Here is a 23625-nt window from a genome sequence, read left to right as displayed (position 1 = left end):
CTCTCTAAACCTCCTCTTTTCATATGCTCCTTAAAACTAATCATTGATCAAGTTTTCGCTTTTCTGCCTTGATATGTGCCTTGGGATGCTTTACATCTCGTGTGCCATTTAAATGTAGATTGTTTTTGTCATGTATAGAAGTAACAAATTTATCAATGAAGGTTTCAGTTCAATGAACTGACGAAGGGTTAGGATCGCACAATGTTACAGAGGTGCAAATACCATGTAGGTGGTAGGTAATAAGTAGATTTAAATGCAAGCTGTATTTCTGCCTTATTCCTTTAATGGTTATGTGAAATTGTTGAACTTCTTTCCTTTCACTGTAAATCTGTTTCACAGACATGCTGCAAAGTGCTGAGAACACAGACTGCAGTGTATTAAGGGAATATTTCAGCAAGACAAAATCTCTAATTTGGCAATTCTGTCAAAGTTCGAGCAGATCATCAAGCAGACATCATTTCATTGGTTGGGGCGATGTCTGCAGGGTTAATGGTAGTCACATACTCAAGGACTTTCTGTATGGTGAGGTAGCGAGAGCCAGATAATCAGTAGGATACTCAATACTTCACTTCAGAGATGCCTATCAACTTGACATACATTTCCCCAAACAAATACCATTGCACCTGGCAATCACTAGCTGACGACAGAGGAAAATGGTGACACTTCCTGTGGAATACCACATTAGCCAATGGCTTCTACAATCTGGCAACAGATGCCAACACAGCCCGACCAACTCTTAATGATGCCTGGTATCTTCATGTGCCATACCTGTCTCTCAAGGATTAGCCTGTTCAGCTATCAGCCAAAGTGTGCACTGTGAAGGCATCCTCACCACCCCAATCTTAATGGATATATTAATGTATGGCCATCATCCTTCATAGCTGGAAGAATGTTAAGGACAAATAGTTGGGTGAATATTTAATAACCACCAGAAGAACATCAGCATTTAATACACAACCATTATAAACAGACATCAATCCAAAGGAACTGCTACAAGGAGCTCAACCCACTTATTCCAGATCCAACACATGTACAATAAACTAAAGTCAGAATTAACACACTGTTGAGGAATACAAGGGGCCTTGTATCTGTGCTGTTGCTGTGAGCTGCAAAGGGAAATCGTATATTTTCCCTCTCCTACATCAAGTGTCAGTCAGTTGCTCTGAGCCAGTGGAATTTAAACAATCCGGGTCTCAAACTGATAATAAGAGAGGGGTACTGGTGGTGGGGAGGGTCGGGGTGGAGGGGGAGGGAGGGGAGTGAGGTGGTTGTGATTGATATGCTCTCCTCCCTGTCATCTACACATAAACCATCTTCGGTTAAAAAGCCCTCCCCTATCCCACTAAAGCCATCTTCAACCAATGTATTAAAAAATAATTTACACAAAAATCTTGAAAGAATCTGAGCATCCATAATCAGTTTAAAACACTACAACCCCCCCCCCCCTAAAAAAATATCTGTGACCAATGAAGTGGATTACTTATTATTGCAATAATTTTGGGAAATTGATGTCTTCGCTTACCATGACAGTGCAAGTTAATTTATCTTATCATGTATTAAGATTGAGGGCTAGAATATTTTTTTAAATCTCAGAATCTGCAAACCCATTCAAGTGGAATTTGTGGTTTTACTGTTACTTCACATGAGATGTGGCTAGTGCTTGTGATCCATCCCTAAGTGCCTTGAACTGAGTGGCTTGCTACATCTATTTCAGAGGACTGTTAAGAATCAGCCATATTACTTGAAGTTAAATGTAGTAAGGGTGGCACGTCCTTCTCTAAAGAGCCAGAGGGAATCTTCCTGATAATGAATAATAGTTTCACTGTCACCATTATTGAAACTAATTTTCAATTCCAGATTTATTCTGGTCCATGATATCTGGTCAGCATGGACAAGTTGAACCGAAGAGTCTGTTTCCATGCTGTACATCTCTATGACTCTATGACTCTATTCATGGAGCTTTGAACCCATTTCCCCATAGCATTGTCCTGAGCTTCTAGATTATTGGTCCAGTGACATTACACCATCCCTCTCCACTGAATGTTAAACTATGAAGTTGGAAGAAATGGCTTAATGACTGATATATATACATTTAGATTATATTAATAAGGTAATGAAATGCTACGATAAATCATTGACCTGATTAGAGGTAATTACAGACTCTCATATTCAAGAACAAATAAGTGGAACTATATTCAGTAAATGAGATTCATAACAGTGCAGTGTTTCACATACATCTAACAACGTTGTTAATGTTTGGATCTTTCCTGTAGTTTAATAATAGTTTCCATTGGTTTTTAGGTATTTGGACAAAGCAGTCCCGTTCCTGTCGGATGAAAGAGAAACGTGCAGACTTTTCTGTGGGCCATGTTGGAGGAAGAGTGATTGTTGCTGGAGGTCTAGGTAAGAGTCATCCTTGAGTGATACTGTTTACACTGAGAGGGCTGGGGAAAGCATAGCCATCAGATTCCCATTCATGGGTAAAACAACAGATCCAGCACTCAACTACGTCGAACTTTAAGTGATTAAATCATTTAGACAAAATTAAAGGGGGTAAAAAGAAATCAGCTTATCTGAGGATCAGCTCCAAACACTAAAGGGGATCAATCAAATCTGAATGTATTACCACATTTACCCTTTTGCGAAGATCAACACAAGTGAAAAATACAATTGGCATCTTTTCTGTGCTTGTGAGATATTTAATGGATATTTAAATGTAATAATAAAGCAACTCAACAGCCCATGTTCTAATGCATGATATGGGAACTGAGCTTCCATGCAAAGTGATTTGGCAGTAGCATTGCAATGTAACATGTTGACTACAAAATGTAGTATATAAGGGCAAAACTGGATTAAACGTGAATCCCTATTGTACCCCAATGACATGGTCAGGCTGGTTTCAGATTCCAGCATCCACAGTAATTTGCTTTTATTTATATGGTCAGGCTGGTGTTTTGGCAATGCCAACCTCTGTAGATGGAGTGTGCAGGTAGTCAGTGCCCACGGAGCATTCCCTGAGGTTTCGGGGAATTCTGGCCAAGATGATTATCTGTAGAAGGCCAAAAAGTTACAGTCACCAGATACCCAATCAGACTTCCATTATGAGAATTGTCAACATCGGATTTTTCTCCATTGACTGGCAAAATATTGAACTGTGTATAAATGAGATGAGATTAGGTAATAATGAGATGTTAAGGCATGCAAATAGACCTCTCACTGCTTACTAGTGTAATTCTTGATTCACCGTTAAAAGCTTGGCTGGAAAATCAGATTTCTTTTCTTGACCTTGAGATCTCATTTTTCTGATACAGCCATATTTTTCAACTGACTCACTCGCCATATCATTCAGGTGCTGGGAAGACTCAGTCAAGTATTTGTAAAAGGACAAAGAGACCATTATTAGTCAATGGTCTAAAAAAATTGATAGATTCTCAAAGAACAGCAGGTTGACAAAATGGAATTGTTCAAGATTAGAGTGGTGCTGGAAAAGGTTCTGGATTAGTGGTGCTGGAAGAGCACAGCAGTTCAGGCAACATCCGAGGAGCAGTAAAATCGACATTTCGGGCAAAAGCCCTTCATCAGGAATACAGGCAGAGAGCCTGAAGGGTGGAGAGATAAGTGAGAGGAGGACCTGCTGTGCTTTTCCAGCACCACTCTAATCTTGACTCTAATCTCCAGCAGCTGCAGTCCTCACTTTCTCCAAAATGGATTTGTTGACAAATGGATGGAATATCTTCCAAGCAAGCTTTGGATTGGCTGGAAATTGAGCAAGTTCTGAGTCTCAGGGTTACAAATGAGTGAAAATACTGGGATGGGAAAACTTAATCAGGTTCCCAGTTCATTCAGCCAAGACAGAGAGACAGAGACTTGTAGCTTTTACTGAAAGCTTTGGAGGTCTTCTTTTTGAATCCCTAAAGTCTTTCTGAAATAGAAACTAAGGCAGAAAGGGTTCCAGGCAGCCACCAGCATAGGGTCCCATATCTTTTCAAAAGCCAGGTTTTCCAATAATTAACAACAATAAACTCAATATTTTATCACCCAAAAAGCTTTGCTTGACTGTTTATCCAAAGTCACTTGACTTTCTGTGGTTAGCGGTTGGATCACAGTCCACATTAAAGAACTTACTGCATTTTCCAAGAAAACACTATGAATTCCCCTCCCCCAAGTGAAATTCCTGAATAATCCAGAAAGTATTCAAACAATTTATTATCTTTCACATTTTTACGTAATCCATATGTAGTTCCAACAATTGCAAGAATATATTTTGCTTGTCTGAACTCAGACTAGTCATGGCAGTGATTATTTAAAGTTAAATCTTGTACTTGATGTTGTGCAGTGGGAGCTTATTTGCTTGGGTATTGGTTACCATCATCAGGGGTGATTAAATTTTGGGGAAATTCCATTTGATCAGAGGAAATAAAAATGGTACATTTTTAATTTCAGCTTTTGCAATGCTTTTGTAAGCCATTCAATTTATAGTCTTGCATAAATAAGAAATCACAGGAATCACAATCACCTGATGAAGGAGCGTCGCTCCGAAAGCTAGTGTGCTTCCAATTAAACCTTTTGGACTATAACCTGGTATTGTGTGATTTTTAACTTTGTACACCCCAGTCCAACACCGGCATCTCTGAATTATAAATAAGAAATACCTTGAAGTTTGTTTGTTCTTCAAATAAAAAGATTGTACAGAATTTAACTGTTCTGTATATAAAGAATTTATATAAAGAATGTATATAAAGAATGTCTGTATATGAAGAATCTTTTTATGAATAAAGTATATTTTTGACATAAAAAGCCATCCAGTATAGCTCCATTGAACTCTAAGTACTCTGAGCCAGCTGCTGTTTATCTTTGACATTTATTGCAGACATTTTTTGTTGTGTTTTCGGTTAATTGACAAGATAACAAGCTCTGTATTCAGAAAAATCAATTTATTGTAGCAAGTTCAAGCTTGCCTGATTTTGCTGATGTACTCAAATCTATCACACCAGAATATCACAATTATTAAACCTTTGTTACCCACTATATCAAGAAGAGATAGAATTTGTATAAACAGTAAGTTTAACGTCTGTCATTGGGAAATTGTTATCAATGACTTAGACACAGGGATGGAATGTACGATGTCCAAATTTGCCAATGATACTAATGTAGGAGGAAAGTGAATGGCAATAAAGAAATTTTTAAAATTACAAATATAATCATAGTCATACAGCACAGAAACAGACTCTTCCAACATGTCCATGCCAACCAGACATCCCAATCTGACCTAGCCCCATTTGCCAGCATTTGGCCCATATCACTCCAAACCCATCCTATTCATATACCCATCCTTTTAAATGTTGTAATTGTAACCACCTCCGCCACTTCCTCCGGCAGCTCATTCCATACATGCACCAACCCCCAATCCCCTGACTTGAGGGGGGATATTGTTACATTGGAGTCATTTCAGAGGAGGTTCACCAGATTAATTCCAGATGTGAGGGGTTTGTACTATCAGAAGAGATTGAGCAGTTCCGGCCTGTATTGCTGAGAGTTTAGAAGAATGAGAGGCTATCTAATTGAGCTATGTAAGATGCTAAAGGGGATCGATGAGAGTGGATGTTTCCTCTCATGGTGGGAAAGGGTAGAACTAAGGGGCATGGTTTAAAAATAAGAGGTCCCTCATTTAAGTTGGAGATGAGGAGTTCCTTCTCCAAAGGCTTTTTTAGTTTTTGGAATTTTCTTCCAAGGAGAACATTGAGGTCTGAATATATTCAAGGTTGAGTTAGACAGATTTTTGATTACAAGAGAGCCAAGAGTTTTGGTTGCAGGTAGGAAAGTGACCACAAAAGGATATTCTTATTCTAAGTGAAAATAAGATCATGATCAGATCAGTGTGACCTAACTGAAAGGTAGATTAGGCTTGATGGTCCTCTTCCTCCAGACAAAAGGGGTAGCCATGGGCACCCGTATGGGCCCTAGCTATGCCTGTTTCTTTATCAGCTACCTGGAACAATCTATCTTCCACAGTTACACGGGCACCACTCCCTACCTTTTCCTCCGCTACATTGATGACTGCATAGGCACCACCTCGTGCTCCCGCGAGGAGGTTGAACAGTTCATCAACTTCACCAACACATTCCACCCTGACTTTAAATTCACCTGGACCATCTCTGACACCTCCCCCCCCCCCACCTTCCTGGATCTCTCCATCTCCATCAACGGTGACTGACTCAAGACCAACATTCTACAAACCACCAACTCCCACCCTACCTCCTGCAAAAATGCCTTCCCATATTCCCAATTCCTCCGCTTCCGACGCATCTGCTCCCAGGAGGATCAGTTCCACCACAGAACACACCAGATGGTCTCCTTCTTTAAAGACTGCAATTTCCCCTCTCACATGGTTGATGATGCTCTCCAGTGCATCTCATCCACTTCCTGCACCTCTGCCCTCAAACCCCACCCCTCCAACCGCAACAAGGACAGAACCCCTGGTCCTCACCTTCCACCTCACCAACTTCCATATACATCGCATCATCCTCCGCCATTTTTGCCACCTACAAATGGGCCCATTACCAGAGATATATTTCCCTCCCTACCCCTATCTGCTTACCATAAAGACCGTTCCCTCCATGACTACCTCGTCAGGTCCACCCCCCCCCACCCCAAACAACCCACCATCCTCTCCCGGCACATTCCCCTGCCACCGCAGGAATTGCAAAACCTGTGTCCACACCTTCCCCCTCACCTCTGTCTAAGTCCCAAAGGGGCCTTCCATATCCATCAAAGTTTCACCTGTGCTTCCACCCATATCATTTATTGTATCCGTTGCTCCCGATGCTGTCTCCTCTACACTGGGGAGACCGGATGCCTATTCACAGATTGCTTCAGAGAACATCTCTGGGACACCTGCATCAACCAACACCACCACCCCGTGGCCAAACACTTCAGCTCCCCCTCCCACTTCATTGAGGACATGCAGGTCCTGGGCGTCCTCTATCTCCACTCCCTTAATACCCGACTGGAGGAAGAACACCTTGTCTTCCTCCAACCCCATGGCATCAATGTGGATTTCACCAGTTTCCTCATTTCCCCTCTCCCCACCTTATCCCAGTTCCAACCTTCCAGCTCAGCACCGCCTTCATGACCTGTCCCACCTGTCCATCTTCCTTCCCACCTATCCGCTTCACCCTCCCCTCCAACCTATCACCTTCACTCCACCTCCATCCATCTATTGCACTCTCAGCTACCTTCCCCCTAGCCGCAGCCCCCTTCCATTTGTCTCTCCACCCCTGAGGCTCCCAGCCTCATTCCTGATGAAGGGCTTTTGCCTGAAATGTCAATTTTCCTGCTCCTTGGATGCTGTCTAATCTGCTGTGCTTTTCCAGCACCACACTCTTGACTCTAATCTCCAGCATCTGCAGTCCTCACTTTCACCTTGATGGTCCAAATGGCTTATTGTTGCTCCTTTTTCTGATGATCTTATATATGATCTGTTCCTAAGTATAAGTTTGATTAAGTGAGGAAATGCACATATCATGTGCATTAAACATCAATTCATTAGTGTGGCCCAAATGCATTGATATACCCAATACCCATCTATTCAATGTCTATCATTTTTTTAATAGTCTTCTATTGGGCATCTGTGCAACCAGGAAAGTATTTCAGACTGAAAGAATGGGATCTTCTTTTCCATTCTATCTGTCCTCATATGATCCTTTCATTTCTTGTAAATCTCTAGTAAGCAAGGACTCGCTGTTAACTTGTCTGGTGGTTTTTGGAATGTTCTGTTTTTGTTCTGTGCTATCAAAACTGATACTTTTCCTTGAACATATTTGCAGTCGTTTGTGTGACTATGGTTGACATCAAATCAAACCATCACCAAATTGATGGTGAAATAATTTCCATTGGTAATTTTGTATCTTGCTGAATGTGTTTGTTTCAGTAATCATTTGGAAACAATGGAGCCTCAGAATGACAATTAACTTGGACAACTATGATCTGAAGCAGGTCATGAGCCAAATAGACTTTGTGAATCTCAATACTTTCACTTTAACAGTGATGGGTTGTCTGGATGACCTCTCTATAGTATAGTTTCCCAATTCATAGTTGGGAGCTTGAATTCCCAGACCTCCCAAGGTCAGGAAATGTGGCAGCTAAAGAGAGGTAGAAGAAGATAGTTCAAGAAGGTTACATTCATTTTAAGGGTTTGAGGGTTAGAAGGCATGCCACTTCCATCATCACTCATACCCCACCACCAAAAATAAGCCTTCTGCCATTCATGGCTTGTCCTTGCTACCAAACAAAAACACACCAGCCTGAGACTCTGGCTAACAATCCACCAACTTGCTGCACTGTCTCTCTTTCCCCATCTCAGTATCAATATTTGGAACTTTCTCTTTCCTCCAAGGGATTCAGGAATATATACAGAAGCAGAGTACTGAACTATCTATTCAGAAACATCTTTTATAAATCCCTCATTGTCCTTCTTCGTCATGGCCAGAGCATCAGCTCAATTGGTCTCCTGCTTCTGTTCAATTACATCATTGACTTTCTTGCAGTATTGTCAGATGTTCCTCTGGGCTATGGAAATGACACTGACCCAGGTAGCACTTCAGACCAGGCTGACAGGGTCTTGTGATGTGTTTTCCTCTGCTGGTCTTGAGGGAAGAGGAATGGTTCTCCTTTGCAACACCCCATCCACTAGGATATCTAGATCCCCGTCAGCAAGACAGGGTGCCAGCTGGCCATATCTTCCATCACTGGGGCAATTCATCAGATGTAGGGATCACATAGTACAGCTCAAGACTGACAATCCTAATTCACAGCTATGTTTCAGATAGAATGCCAGGGAGATCCCAGCAATGGCAAGTATTTCTGCCTCTGGTGAGAGGAATGATATAATGAGTGGGCTGTCACAGAGGAGTTGTGCAAAAGTAATGAGGTATGTTTTGGAAAATAGCAGGAGAAATCTCACTGGGGGTTCACAGCAAGAAACCCTGTATGAAACTCACCAAATCTGGCACAGTTGGTTTTTGGTAAAATTCAGGTCTTGGATCATAAATTGGACTCTTTGATTTCAGTGTCAAGATCACATTTCTACCAGTCTCACCCTGTTTTCCCAACTGATTTGCCAATGTCCACCATGTTCAGGGCAAGGGGATTCCACCCTATCTTTTTTGTTTATGGATAATGATGCTGTTGGTTTGTATCTTCAGTACTTTTCTGCTTTAATGTCTCAAAATTCAGCACCTACTCAGTGAAGGTAAAACTAAAAAAAAATTAGACTTGAAATATGTTTGCAGTTGTGTCTAATAGGCTGGTGTCATGTGTGGAGAATGATGGAAAGTATCAGTGACCATGTCATTAGCTTCATCACAAATTAGAGAATGGGAAAAAATAAACTGATTTCGCACTGCCTTTACATTTATGAGGGTGAAAATAGAGATAATGAAATAAATGTAATTTTTGTCATGATGAAGTTAGCTCATCTGACAGAAATATTGTTGTGTTCCTTGTCAATCTCAGATAAAATGATCACATTTTGTAAGGAAAATATTACCCTCAGAATTGCTAGTTGCTAATTCATAACTCAATTTCACTTTATGCCCAAGAGAACTTATTTTTTGCTATGTTCCCTAAGAAAATATTGACCTATCTCTCTGATTGTCATTTTTTGTACATCTCATCCAACATCACAAAGCATGACACTCATCTCTTTTTACATGAATGTGAATATAATACAATGAGTATATGTGTGAAGAATCAATAACCCAGAGCTGTAGACCTCCTTCCAAACTGCTTCTGGTGTTTCTATTTAGAGTCATAGAGTTGTGCAGCATGGAAACAGACCCTTTGGTCCAACCCGTCCATGCTGACCAGATATCCTAACCTAATCTAGTCCCATTTGCCAGCACCCGGACCATATCCCCCCAAACCCTTCCTATTCATATACCTATCCAGATGCCTTTTAAATGTTGCAATTGGACCAGCCTCCACCACTTCCTCTTCCAGCTCATTCCATACACATACCACCCTCTGCATGAAAAAGTTGCCCCTTAAGTCTCTTCTTTATCTTTCCCCTCTCACCCTAAACCTATGCCCTCTAGTTCTGGACTCCCCCACCCCAGGGAAAAGACTTTGTCTACTTATCCTATCCATGCCCTTCAAGATTTTATAAACATCTATAAGTCACCCCTCAGCCTCCAACACTCCAGGGAAAACAGCCCCAGCCTATTCAATGTCTCCCGAGATCTCAAATCCTCCAATCCTGGCAACATCCTTGTAAATCTTTTCTGAACCCTTTCAAGTTTCACAACATCCTTCCAATAAGAAAGAGACCAGAATTCCATGCGGTAATTCAAAAGTGACCTAACCAATGCCCTGTACAGCCGCAACATGATGTCCGAACCCATGTACTCAATACTCTGACTAATAAAGCAAAGCATACCAATGCCTTCTTCACTATCCTATCTAACTATGACTCTACTTTCAAGGAGCTATGAACCTGCACTCCAAGGTTCCTTTGTTCAGCAACACTCCCTAGGACCTTTCCAGTAAGTGTGTAAGTCCTGCTAAGAAAGCCTTAGAATTTCAAAAAACATTGGCATAAATGTCAAATATGTTTTGATTTTGCTTATCAACTACTTCATCGTGTGGCTTAAAGAAGCTCACCTTTGGTCTAACTGAAAAGTATATTTAAAGAATACCATATTTCAAAACAAATGAGTGTGTATTGTTGTCAACTTAATTTTTATAAGCATGGAAACATCCTTGAAATAAATTGTAACTGTTATCCATTGTCAAATTGAGGATTTGTCTTCTGTTTGGAACAGGCAAACCTGCTGGTATGTTTCTGAAACTTGAACATTTTAAGGCTATGCTTATTTTGGAAGAAGTAACTGCAATTACTGACCCAGGACAGGAAGAGAGCTTTCCTTTATAAAAAAAAACTTCCTAACGCAGAGCTGAACAATAAAGGCTGTGATGTTCCAGCTTCAATGTACTAGGCTTAAACATTTCTGACAAGGACAAAATCTGGAAAACAGTGTAGAAAGGCATAGTTCCAGAGCAATGCTTGATTGGTTCCTTTCTGGACATCTGTTTTTAAATGCTTTTGTAGTTCCTCTAAATGCAAGCCTATGATTTTAAACAGTTAAGTTATTCAGTTTTCTATTTTCATATTATCCAACTATATATCAATTACTGATTTTGGCTTTATATTAGTGGATACATACATACATAAGATTAGTTCACAAATTTGGAGCTGACACTGACTGGAGTGTATGTGAAATTGGTGGTTAATGGTATACATTTAACTTTTGGGACTACACTCATTTATTCCTGGATTGGTTACAAATTTGACCTCTCTAAGTTCCCAGTTTTCTGCTCCTCTGAAAACAGCGATAGTATACAGTAGTGGACTAATAATCCAAACAGTTGAACTGATAATCCAGGGGATGCAAGTTGAAATTAATTACTGTAATTTTACTATGAATTCAGTTTATAAGTAGATGGAAATAAAAATTATCAACAGTAAAAATCACCATTAAGCAAAGTAGTTAGATCATTGTAAAACTCGAGAGCTTCATTATCCTTTAGAGAAGAAAGCCTTCTGTCCTGATTTGTCTCAGTTCTGACTCTTCAGGCAGAATCTTTCAGATTTCAAGTTTTCGGTGATCAAAACCATTGTGGAGCCTCAACCCTGTTCACAGAAGCAGTGCCTCCAGGGATGATTTTACAGGAGTTACTAAACAAATGAATGTTTCCGAGGATGCCATTGAATTAAGGGCTTTCGGCTGGTTGTGGAGGAACAAAGAGAGTCAGTCCATGAGACTGAGGTGAGCTGGCAGTCTTCACCAAGTACGTGGTGACAGTGCTACTGGTCTGCATGGAATGTGAAATGGTGGAGTGAAACAATTGGAGGCAAAGGTGCCTCTCATTCAACACCTGTATTATTCTTCAGACAACAGCTGTGTCCAGGAATTAGGCTGAAAAATTCAAATCTCTACTGTGGAGAACCTCAGACTTTATAACAAGAATTTTAGGGCCACAGACATTTGCTGTGGGCTCCTAAATCTCCCATTACTTATCAGGCTGTAGACACCGTGGCAGTGGTACATTGGAAAATTGTTGAAAATTTGTTGCTGGTGAGCCTCAACTAATTTTGCTACTTTCAAGTGGATTATCATAACAGGGGTAAAAAAAGAGGCGGTGGGCTACACTTTGGGGAACTGGTACAAGCACATTCTCCACAATTTTCCAGCCTAGTAGAGAACCAAAAGTACATGGGTAAAATCCCCTTTGGTGTAAAATATCATATGTAGGCAAATGGAAGAAATTAAAGGCACCAGTATCAAACCCAAAGGAACATTCCATATTTTTGAGAGAGTGTGTGTTGGCTTGCCAATTGGCTACTAAGACCTCACTTATTATCCGTATGTGATCTTTATAATTCATAGACTTTATATTTAGATAATCATCAGAATCAGGAATCATTAGTGATCTTTTTCTCCCTTTGTTCAGGAATGTTGAAGCCAATTGTATGGACATAAAACTTGTCAAATTGAGAGTAGTTAATTCCACACAGATCTAGGAACTAGTTTGAAAGACTAAATCTCTACACCCTGCACAGCACTTCTAAATAGTCTGTGGAAAAAAATTAAATTTAATTATCATCCTGTCATTTCTCCAGACTAATGTTTGGTGCACGACCAGAAAAAAAATGTTTTTTTTCATGTTGGAGTCCTTTTACTTGCAAAATAAACTGAGCAGAATATCATTTCTAGATAAATCCTTGCCCAAAGGATAGGAATAGAAAGACCTAATCACTTACCTTCAAGGGGCAGCATGGTGGCTCAGTGGTAAGAAACCCAGGTTCGATTCCTGTGGAGTTTGCGCATTCTCTACCTGTCTGTGTGAGTTTCCTCTGGGTACTCTGGTTACCTCCTACAACCCAAAGATGTGCAGATCAGGTGAATTGGCCATGCTAAATTTCCCATACTGTTAGGTGCATTAGTCAGGGGTATGCAGGGAAAGGGAATGGGTCTGGGTGGGTTACTCTTCAGAGGGTCGGTGTGAACTTGTTGAGCCAAAGAGCCTGTTTACATACTGAATCTAATCTAACCACTCCAGCAACTTCTCTTCCAATTAGTAAGCAATCTTCCTGCTGTTTTAGTTCCATCAGAACACTGGAAATTTCAATAAATATTATATGTTAGAAATTATTTTATGTAAGCTTAGAAGCTATTTTATTTTATAATCATACAATATTTTGACTAAGGAAGGATGCTTATATTGATCCATATAAATAGCTGGGTTGCACTTGCCCAAAAGCTATAGTTCTCTTCTATACCAACTGAGCTATAATTGGAAAAATTCCCTCCCTCCAATGCCCTTTTCTGTTCACAGAAACATAAATACTAATGCTTTCTACATGGAGGAATGCTCTCATTCTTCAAATATAATTGCAGGTCAGGAGAATTATTGAGCCCTGCTTGGTTAATCCACCCAGAGGATCCTGGGTGTAATTTTGAGAAGGCAATAGGGGTCTGACCATCAGCTGATGTCACTCGCTCCCCATGCCTGTTTTTGAGATGGCTGGCTGCATCTTGTGGCACTCCGGTAGACATCAGTTCAGTGGTGGGATCTCTCTTCGAACAAGAACTCTAGGGGTGGAAGTCCTGCTTGGCAAAAACTATTAGAGATGACAGTTTCTTTTAATACTGATCAATACCACTGGGAGACAATGGTTGCTGTTGGCACAACAACCATCTGAGGTTTTGCATTGAGTTGGGTGTATCGTGAGTGATGGTGTGAGGGGCTTTTCAGGGGAAGTCAGAGGAATGAGCAGAAAAAATGGCAGGTGGCTTTTGCAATGTCAGATTCTTCGATCAGGCACTGAGTTCCTTAACTAGGCCTCTCTCCCCACACCTTCCCAGAGTTTGCTTGTTGTTCTTCTTAGATGGCATGCCTCCCACTATGGGATTAATTCAGGCAAAAGTGGGATCAGTTAATTAATTGCCTACTTAAGGGCCTTAATTGGTGGGTGCAGAAAAGGCCTTTTGACCACAGACATAATTTTGTTGCAGACAAAATGATAGTAGGGTCACAATCTTTAATTTCCCACCTGATTAAATGCTGCCTGTTACCAAACTTGTCATAGGTAATGGCATCAATTTTGCTTCCTTTGTCTGCCTGATAAAAGCATTTAAACATTTCTTAAATAACTCCACTGATTTTTGTCTTCATTCTTCTATTTGGTATTCCATTCCATATGTTCCTTATTCCTTTAATGAAGAACCTTCTGATGTCAGTCTTAAATGTACATTTTAATATTTTGAACCCGTGTATTGTGCCATGCTTTTACAATTTTGGATTTACACCTTCCATACCTTTAGCTATCTTGTCTACTTATATAAGATTGTCTCAAGTGCTTCCTTTACATGTAGAAAAGTTCAATACTCTCAAGACTCTCTTCATAACGAGATGTCTTCCTTTAGGATTCATCATTTTGATCTCTCTTACTATCTCAATGATCAAAATCAAACTTGACGATCTTTCAACCAAAGACTCCAGCTATAATTTCTGACCTTGTTATTTCCCACAAGGGAATAGAATGTGAATTCTGTGTGAATTCTATTCACTATGTGAATAGAAATTCCTGATTGACAACAGCATAAGGAATTGTTACTTGTTATACTTGCCGAATATGTTCTTTATGTGAGATTGAACCATGAATGTGTAGGTTAGAGAAATAGTACATTTTTAAATAGAGTAATTTTACCCAGGACACAGAGCTACATATCAAGACGTTTAGCTGTAAAAATGACTGTGAAAATGTAGCTTAATCCTATCATGGAAATAGGTAACTTAACATGTAATGGAGAAGAAATGCAACTTGATGATACTGTAATAAAAACTCAGAATTGATTTTGGGCCAAACCAATTACACTTCAGGTGATCTGTAAATGGTTAAGTACTGGCTCCTTACTTTGTTGCATTTTATTTGACTTTCAGGGAACCAACCCTCGCCACTTGGATCAGTGGAAGGGTTCAATCCAAACAAGAAGAAATGGGAAATTCTACCTGCAATGAATAATCCACGCTGCTCTTGTTCCGGTCTCCAAACTGATAGTATGCTCTTTGTGATCGGTGGTGTGGCACAGGGACCTACTAATGCTGTGGAGGCCTTGTGTGACCGAGAGAGTATCTGAACACTTTCAAGCAGCAAGCATATGGATCAGTACTTACTCAAGAACTTAGAAGCTTCTTGGTCCTGTCAGTGTTGTTTGATTCTGGTAAAGAATCTCAGTGTTGTCAGTGAAAGCTGTTAAATATATTTTGTGGTTCACAGATTTAGAAGAAAAACTTAAACACAAAGGTGATGTTTTCTCTTGAACTTCCACAAGATACATAACTATGGATTAATAATAGAGAGATGGGCTGAGGCAGTTATATCCATTCCATTGACATCTTTTCAATCAGGATGGATAATTTGTTAGTAGAAAGCAACATTGGAATAGAATTACTTTGTATTGGTGTATTCCCTTGTGTCCAGCAATAGATATCATCCTCCTTCCAAAAGACAGATGCTTAAGATTTGAAGTCAAAACCAAATGTCGAAACCTCAAGATAGGAAAGTGATGGATACTTAGCAGTACTCTGTTACAGTCAGAGTTAGCAATGGGACCATGAGGTTGAAGATTTTCAAGGACAGCCCCAGTTTCATGTTTGCTTTTTGAAAATTTGCATGAGTCTGGATAATGATAAGGTAATCCATAGACTCTTAAGATCTTTTGCAGCAGTTTACATTAACACAGGTACAATCTGCCAGCCTAACAGCCTAAGTGAACATTATGTGTTCCAGATTGAGCAGAATCCTAGTGACATTCCTGTGTTCATGCCCCAAAAAGTGCAGTAAGATTTTTATACTGTTGCACTAGTGGGAATGCTGTGTCAATTCTGTAACAATTCTGTAATCATGTTCTAACACTGTCATTTTTAATTATGTTTCTTTAATAATGTCACATCAGTTTAAGCATTGTAGAGTACTGTTATATTAATACAAGTCATATATTTGTGCTACTCAAATCCAAGCACAGAACATTTCTGCACTACAGAATAACAAGTGTACGCTTCCTAATAAAGGATTGTACACTGTATAAGCAGTATATTATGACAGAAGTCCTACATAAGATTAGATTCTTGAGAGGAGCTTGGACTGCGAAGCTATGAAATGTTGTAAAGGTGGTGTGGCAAACCAACACCTGCTTTAAGTTTATTTAATTGGTACCAAATTAAGTGCTTTTAGTTTGTTGGACTGTTATTCTAGAATATAAGCGGGTGCCACTTCTGAAATGCATACAATAGTAATTATACAATAGCATTAATAGCAACATTTTAATAACCCTTGCTGCTCTTGTTCCAGTGGTGCGGCACAGGGACCTGTTAACACTGTGGAGGCCTTGTGTGACCGAGAGTGTCTGAACACTTTGAAACATACTTACATTGGTATTGGAACAATATGGTCACTGCTGGATTTCTATGTCATTGTAACATCAGTTTTAATTCAGTAGGGGATAGGTACCACTACAGGACAAGTTCACACTGTACCACTAGAAGTAAATGTTCAGCCATATGAATTAGTATGAATCATACTATGTTTGAAGCTATAACTTTAATGTCAAATTAATGTCAAATCAAAATTATGTTGCTGCGGAGCAACCGAAGTAATTGTAGTTCAGAACAAGACTTTTGGTTCATTCTAGCTCTATTGCCTCTGCCATTACCCACCTAAGACCTTACTTTAATCAATTTCATTAAAACATAGGGCAACAACACAGCCGACTGAATTAAATCCAAGACTTGACTATTCTGCCGAGTTTGCAGATAGTAGTCCAAATGTCAGAGAAAGATGGAGTGCCGAATTGTTTATAAATAGTTTAATTTCATTGGGGGAGTGGATATCCGTGTCTCTCTTGTCACAGCAGTTTAATATATAACTGCGAGCAATGGTGTTCTGCAGAAGTGCCATATCAGATCAAGGAAGGAATATTCATTAGCATTGTTCGAAATCAATTTAATGGTGGTTCCTTTAGCTGTCACTGTATAAGGAAGGTTTGTTTTTTAAGCAGGACCACTCCAATAATCTAATGTGAGGTTATGTTGTTGCATTTAAAATACTGAAAAGTTCCTTTTGAAGGTTAACAGATTACTCCAGTGTTTCATTAGATATATTGCCTTGTGATGTTCATATGGAATAATTACCCCAGCAAATTATCAGTGCACCATTTCTTTAGCACAAGTGGCATTCTTATAGACCTTGCCCCACTCAAACTATGGTTAGCTTCCTATTTTAAAATGAAATCAATATAGTTGCTTTGGATTTCCTGTAATAGTATCACAATACAATTGAGGTGTCTACTAGAGTCTTGCACTAGTGTAATGAAGGTTAGTTATTTTCTGATTATGGTAATGCTATTTTAGCAAGTAATGTTATAATAATGATGCAGTATCAATGTAAGATATTTTAATTGTGTAACTACAATGTCATTGAGGTTTAATTTGCTTTATCACACCAGTGTGATCCATATTCCTTCAATAGTATTGCATCAATGGAATCTATGGGAGTTTCTTATAATAGTTCAAGTTTCTAGCAAGTCTGTGTGAGTATCCTGGGAAATGTTATCAGTGTAAATGAAATGTTAGGTTACTTTTGTAGGTAATCAGTGTGAGTGTGATGTCTGTAGAAGTACAGCATTAACATTTTGTCTAGGTGCCACATTGAGATAATTGAAGTACTTATGGTGACAGTAAATTGTCATGACAATATAATGTTCCTGAAGTTACATTTCTCCATTTTACCTTGCTTAGACACCTAAGTTCAAATAGTATCCTTCTGGAGAGCACTGTGACCTTCTTAATAGATTTGGAGCAAGGTTCCTCTAGTATTAACACATACAGATGACTATGATTCCTGTAGTTGTACTGCCCTAGTGTAAGTAAAGTGTTTACCATATCTTTAAATCAGTTTGTATGCCAGTTTATATTTCTGTGACTGTGTCAAACAATCCTACATGAGCGTGATAACAATATCAGTCCATACAAACCTGTGAAGTCCATATACTAAAAGCACTTTTATAAGTGAGGATCCAAGACAAATATGTTTTCCCTGATCTTCCTCAAATTTGAATGAGAGCTTAATTATCTAGGCACTTAAAAGAGGGATTGCCAGAAAATTACATATATCAGTGTGAACAATGAACAACTTACACAAAATCTCTGACATCTATCGAAATATGAACACAAACAATAAAAAGGCAAATCATCTTTAACTAATTAAATTGTTTTAATTGTATTTCTTTTCACAATTTAGAAGTAACAGTGGAGAGGAGTAATTAAAGCAATACTTCAAAATAATAGTTATATAGTCATAATGCAAGTATTAACATGTAAATGATCTGTTCTGTTAATTTACAAAAATGTATGGTTCTATCAAACAAAATACAAACATTTTCTCGTTGTAACTGTAATTCTGTTGATCAAGTGATATCTGTCACTAGATGGCACCTTAATGTGACTGTCTTTTACCAGTCTAAAGGTGATAGTTTACACAAGTAATGAGGACTTTGCAACCCTGTTGAAGAGCCTGAGACAGATTTGTTTTCCCTTCTTTTGGGAGGGATGCTGTATTAAGTTGTTTTCATTCACTTGGAGTGTGTTGGTTTTCCTGTCTGAGCCAGCATTTATTGTCCATTACTAATTGTCCTTGAAAAGGTGGTGGTGGGATGCATCCTTGAACTACTGCAGTTGATTTGCTGTAGGTAGATCCAAAAAGCCATTAGGCAGGAAATTTGAGGATTTTGACTTACTGACACTGAAGGAACGGTGATGTTGATGAACATCTTGGAGGGAACTTTCAGGTGGTGGTATTCCCATGTATCTAATGCCATTGTGCTTTGAGATCCTAGTGGACATTGGATTTAAGAGAGGCTTTACAAGGAGCCTGAGTGAATTTCTGGCCTGTGCAGGCTTCCCTGGGATTAAGGATCCCAGCAGCAAAAGTCCCATTCCTGAGAATTGCTGACTAACTGAAGGCTACCAGCTATACATTGAAAGCGACAGCAGCAAAGTGGTGGCTGCTGTTGGAACTGCACCCACTGACAGGGGTGCAGTCCAAGTTTTGAGGAGCTTGTTTTCCTATGTCGCACCACTTGAGTCCCCAGAATGACTGATAAGTGAAACAGGCAGGTTTCACCAAGATGAAAAAATTGCATAACAATTACAGCCTCTTATACTTAGAATTACAATCACCTTTTCAGAAAAAAAACTCACTTTTTTCAGTGAAACTATGCTTTTTAAATTAAAAGTATTGGTGCAGGTAATCAGTAGGCATTTTATTTGGAAACATATTTATATCATTACCTATAACATAATTAGAATTTAATTATGCAACCACTTAATTATTTATTTCAAGTCTATGAAAACATGAATTATAGTAAACTTAGAAAAATTGTTTTATTGGTCAGGTACGTATTACTATAATAGCAATCTCATCCTATTTGGTTGTTAATAACTTCAAAATTTCTCAAACATTCAAATATCCATACTTCGAATTCAATTACAGGGCACTCATCTGAATGTGACATTCTCAAGAAGATTCTATCGAACTGTGCAGGCACAGCTCAGTTGCTCAATGACATTTAGTTATTCAAGGCAATCACAGTATTGCGTCATAGTCTAAGATTTAAGTGAATTAAATTGAACATCTCTTCCAAAATTAAAAAAAAATCAAAGCATTAACATAGTCATATAAACAGGTTGTGTTTATCCATCTGTTTCTAAGTTAGAGATACAAATTCTCAACTGGTTGATAATAAATTATTTAGCTATATCACAGACTGAACGTAGACATATAAGTTACATCACTGTCACATCAAGAGTCTCATTTTCAAGTTAAACAAATTTTTACAGCATGTGAAAACTGGCTTAAATGCAGGAATATCATGATTGCCATTCACTGTGATGGAAGGGGGAGGGGAGATTTTGGTGTGCTCTAAGATAGTTAGAACGGCCAGAGTAATGCTGTGAGTGTACGGATAGCTCTACACCACTGCCCACCAGAGGCCCAGAATCACGGGAAGATCCCAGGCAAAAGATGAGTGAGGACAAGTTGGAGGTAGAAGGGTGTGATCATTTGGGAGGAAGGAGGAACAGCTTGGTGGTAAGAGAAAGGGAATGGATCTCATAGTATCCCTGCCATTATCTCTCAGCCCACCCTTCTGATCTAAGGTCTTTTTTTCATGTGAGTTCCTTTGAATGAGGGATCCCCACTGGCAGCTCACTATTGTCAGGTTTGCTTTTTGGATGTCTTGCAGGCAGAATACACCAACCACAGTGTCATGAGGCCCAGCATTAATTACCAACTTAACAGGCTCAATTAGTACCAGACAGGAAAGCTTAGTGCACCTTTGCCCCAGATTTAACAGGACAGCGATGGGAAGAAAGCAGTGCCCTACCTGAATCTTTCCACTCGACTAAATGTCAACCACCACCTCCAAACTCATCTCAGAAGTGGGTATTAAATTCGACCCTAATTAAAGGACCTGCTACTCTTACATGATCTAAGTCAAATATGAATCCAGTCCTACACTTTATGCTTGATTCCTACTGTTTTGTAAAGTCATCTATCAGGCTAGCTCACTTACAATTACTGTTTGAAGAACCATCATCACTCTCATAGTGCAACTCAGGTTGGGCAATATGTGTAGCCCTGTTACTTTGCCAGGATGTTTGAGCAAATTAAAATGGACTAAAGATTTCTGAGATTTATTATTGGATCGTTCCCTTTTCTGATGTTTTCAAGAGCTTTTAGGCTCTTTTAGTGTCCATCCCAACTGTATATTTCGTATCATATTACCTCCCACTGTGTATCTGCCATAATTTTGCCACTGTACACTCTATTCCCACTGTATCATCTATCATTTTGCTGTATATGCACTGTTATATTGCACCCTTTATCGCATACCTTCAGCTTCCCATTATTTATCTTATATCAGATTGTTTTCAACTATGTACCCATTCTCTGCACTACATTAGTACAGTGGCACAGTGGTTAACACTGTTGTCTCACAGCACCAGAGACCTAGGTTCAATTCCCACCTCTGTGTGGAGTTTGCACATTCTCCCTGTGTCTGTGTGGGTTTACTCCGGGTGATCCAGTTTCCTCCCACAGTCCAAAGATGTGCAGGTTAGGTGAATTGGCCATGCTAAATTGCCTGTAGTGTTAGATATAGGGAAATGGGTCTGGGTGGGTTGCTCTTCAGAGGGTTGGTGTGGACTTGTTGGGCCGCAGGGCCTGTTTCCACACTGTAAGTAATCTAATCTTTATTACTTCTATTACATTGTTTCATAATTTATATTCCATATCATATTATACCTCATAACACACCTACCTCTCACTATATACAATTACTGTCTGCCTTTCTCATGTTCTTAGTCACTGTGCGCCACTATATTTTTGGCTACTGGGTACTTTCAATTACACTGTCTCAATAAAGTCTGAAATAATGAAATATGAGAGCTCCTGTAGGATTTGAAACTGCTAAATACATCTTCCTAGAGAATACAGATTGACTGCAGATGCTGTTACAATGTGATATTACGTTAAACATCTGTAGTGCAGCAGTTAGCTGAAAGTGAGACCTATCCTGTTGGCCTGTATGCACAAAGATGTTTCATTCTCAGTTGCTAAGATAGCTATCACTACAGCTTTTTTGGAGGGGTGAGGTGTAGAGAGAGACAGAGATGTGTAGCATATGTAGTGAGTAACACCAAGAATATTGAGCTAATCAATTTCACCTTTAAATTAATTAAATCTCTTAAGCTTTTCTGGACACATCAGGCCATGGTAAAAGTAGCATTATTCATTTGCTTTTCATCATTGAAACATGAAAGGGAATTGACAGAATAATTTCAGCATTCTGTTCCTATACTGATAGGGTGAATTCTAAACTGACAGAGTAAAAAATTTAACTGCTGAACTGATCGCTTTTTATCCAATGGATCAATAGCCAGTTTGTAATTTGTGAACGTTATCAATTATGAATACGTCGTTTACTTGGATGCAGATCAGAATGTTTGATGTGGAGGACTAACTGCACAAAGAGCTATTCTAAAACCACAGATGTGACCTGAAGCACAGCAGGTTATTTCTACAACACAATAAATGTATACAATGTCACCCATGAGAAGAAGTGGATTCATTAATGACAGGCTTATTTAAAATACTGAAAGCAGGATGCACTTGTCTGCTGTTTATAGAATATAGAACATAGAAAAATACAGCGCAGTACAGGCCCTTCGGCCCTCGATGTTGCGCCGACCGAAGCCTACCTAACCTACACTAGCCCAATAAGTTTAGCTGAAGAATGTTTGCAAAGTCTTCACTGTATATTGTTTATGCATAGTAGCCATGCAGATGGCATCAATATGATCTGCTGGTGGAAAGAAGCTGCCACTGAAGATACTGAGTTACAGCACACTGTTTACACTGGTCATACATCATCACATAATCAGTTTAGCTTACAGTCTATTTGTCTTTGTGTAATATTGACATGATCAGAACAGCTAAATTGTTTAAAATAATCTAGGAAAAAGGTATACAAATCACAGACTATCTTAATTAATAGTTAATATATTTTTAAATTAATGAACTTATCAAAATATCTTTTTAAATTAATCAACACTAAAATATACTCTAGGAGAAAGTGAGGACTGCAGATTCTGGAGATCAGAGCTTAAAAATGTGTTGCTGGAAAAGCACAGCAGGTCAGGTAGCATCAAAGGAGAAGGAGAATCAACGTTTTGGGCATAAGCCCTTCTTCAGGAATTTTTTGAGGAATCCGGAGTGTGGGGGTAAGTACATGAAAGTTTTTGGTACTTACTGTCTTTAATTTCCGATATGGCTAGAAAGAACTGTTTGTTTAGTGTATGGATTCTTCTGGGGATGAAGAAGAGTAAAGGACCTTTTCAGGTCTGTGAGAATGTTGTCCTGAGCTGGGGTAGGGCATATTGCAGGGAATGTAGGTAGCGGCGCAATGCTGCAAGCGTGGAGCGGAGGATCCGGAGGGAGGTCTGTTGCTGGAGGCTTCGGATTGGTTGTAGGTACTGGTTGTCCTGGTTGGGTCCAAATTTTGTTGGTCTGAACGTAGTCCGGAGTCCATGTGGGGTCAGTCGGTTCCGTAGACAGGTGCTGAGGAAGGAGATGTGGCTGTGGTAGCGACTCTGTTTGAGGATGTGGCTGAAGAGCTTCAGGGCAGAGGAGATGACCTGGGGGGTGCAGTGAGAGAGGGACTCACTGAGATCCTTGTAGAGGGAGGAGGAGAGCTTCTTCAAGGAAGGCATCCTTGCAAGAGAATTCGCAGTAGGTTAAAATCAACTAGGAGAAAGTGAGGACTGCAGATGCTGGAGATCAGAGCTTAAAAATGTGTTGCTGGAAGAGCGCAGCAGGTCAGGCAATTTCAAAGGAGAAGAAGAATCGACGTTTCGGGCCCAAAACGTCGATTCTCCTTCTGCTTTGATGCTGCCTGACCTGCTGCGCTTTTCCAGCAACACATTTTTAAGCTCTAAAATATACTC

At 39.5% G+C, this 23625-nt stretch overlaps 1 protein-coding gene across 4 annotated transcripts in view; it reads left to right on the top strand.

The window, feature by feature from the left end:
- Positions 1-23625, top strand: part of LOC140483676 (kelch domain-containing protein 8B-like) — a 202986-nt gene that overhangs the window by 98060 nt on the left and 81301 nt on the right. For 3 of the 4 annotated variants that reach the window (XM_072582044.1, XM_072582047.1, XM_072582046.1), the window contains exon 5: positions 2302-2403. In XM_072582044.1, coding sequence (XP_072438145.1) covers positions 2302-2403 — 102 coding nt within the window. Of the gene's footprint in view, positions 1-2301; positions 2404-15003; positions 19464-23625 lie in introns of those variants that run through there. The other variant, XM_072582045.1, reaches the window with a different exon arrangement.

This window comes from Chiloscyllium punctatum, chromosome 12 (assembly GCF_047496795.1).
Source record: "Chiloscyllium punctatum isolate Juve2018m chromosome 12, sChiPun1.3, whole genome shotgun sequence".
Classification (NCBI taxonomy): domain Eukaryota; kingdom Metazoa; phylum Chordata; class Chondrichthyes; order Orectolobiformes; family Hemiscylliidae; genus Chiloscyllium; species Chiloscyllium punctatum.
The sequence above is the reverse complement of the archived record's forward strand: the minus strand, read 5'-3'. Positions and strand labels throughout refer to the sequence as shown.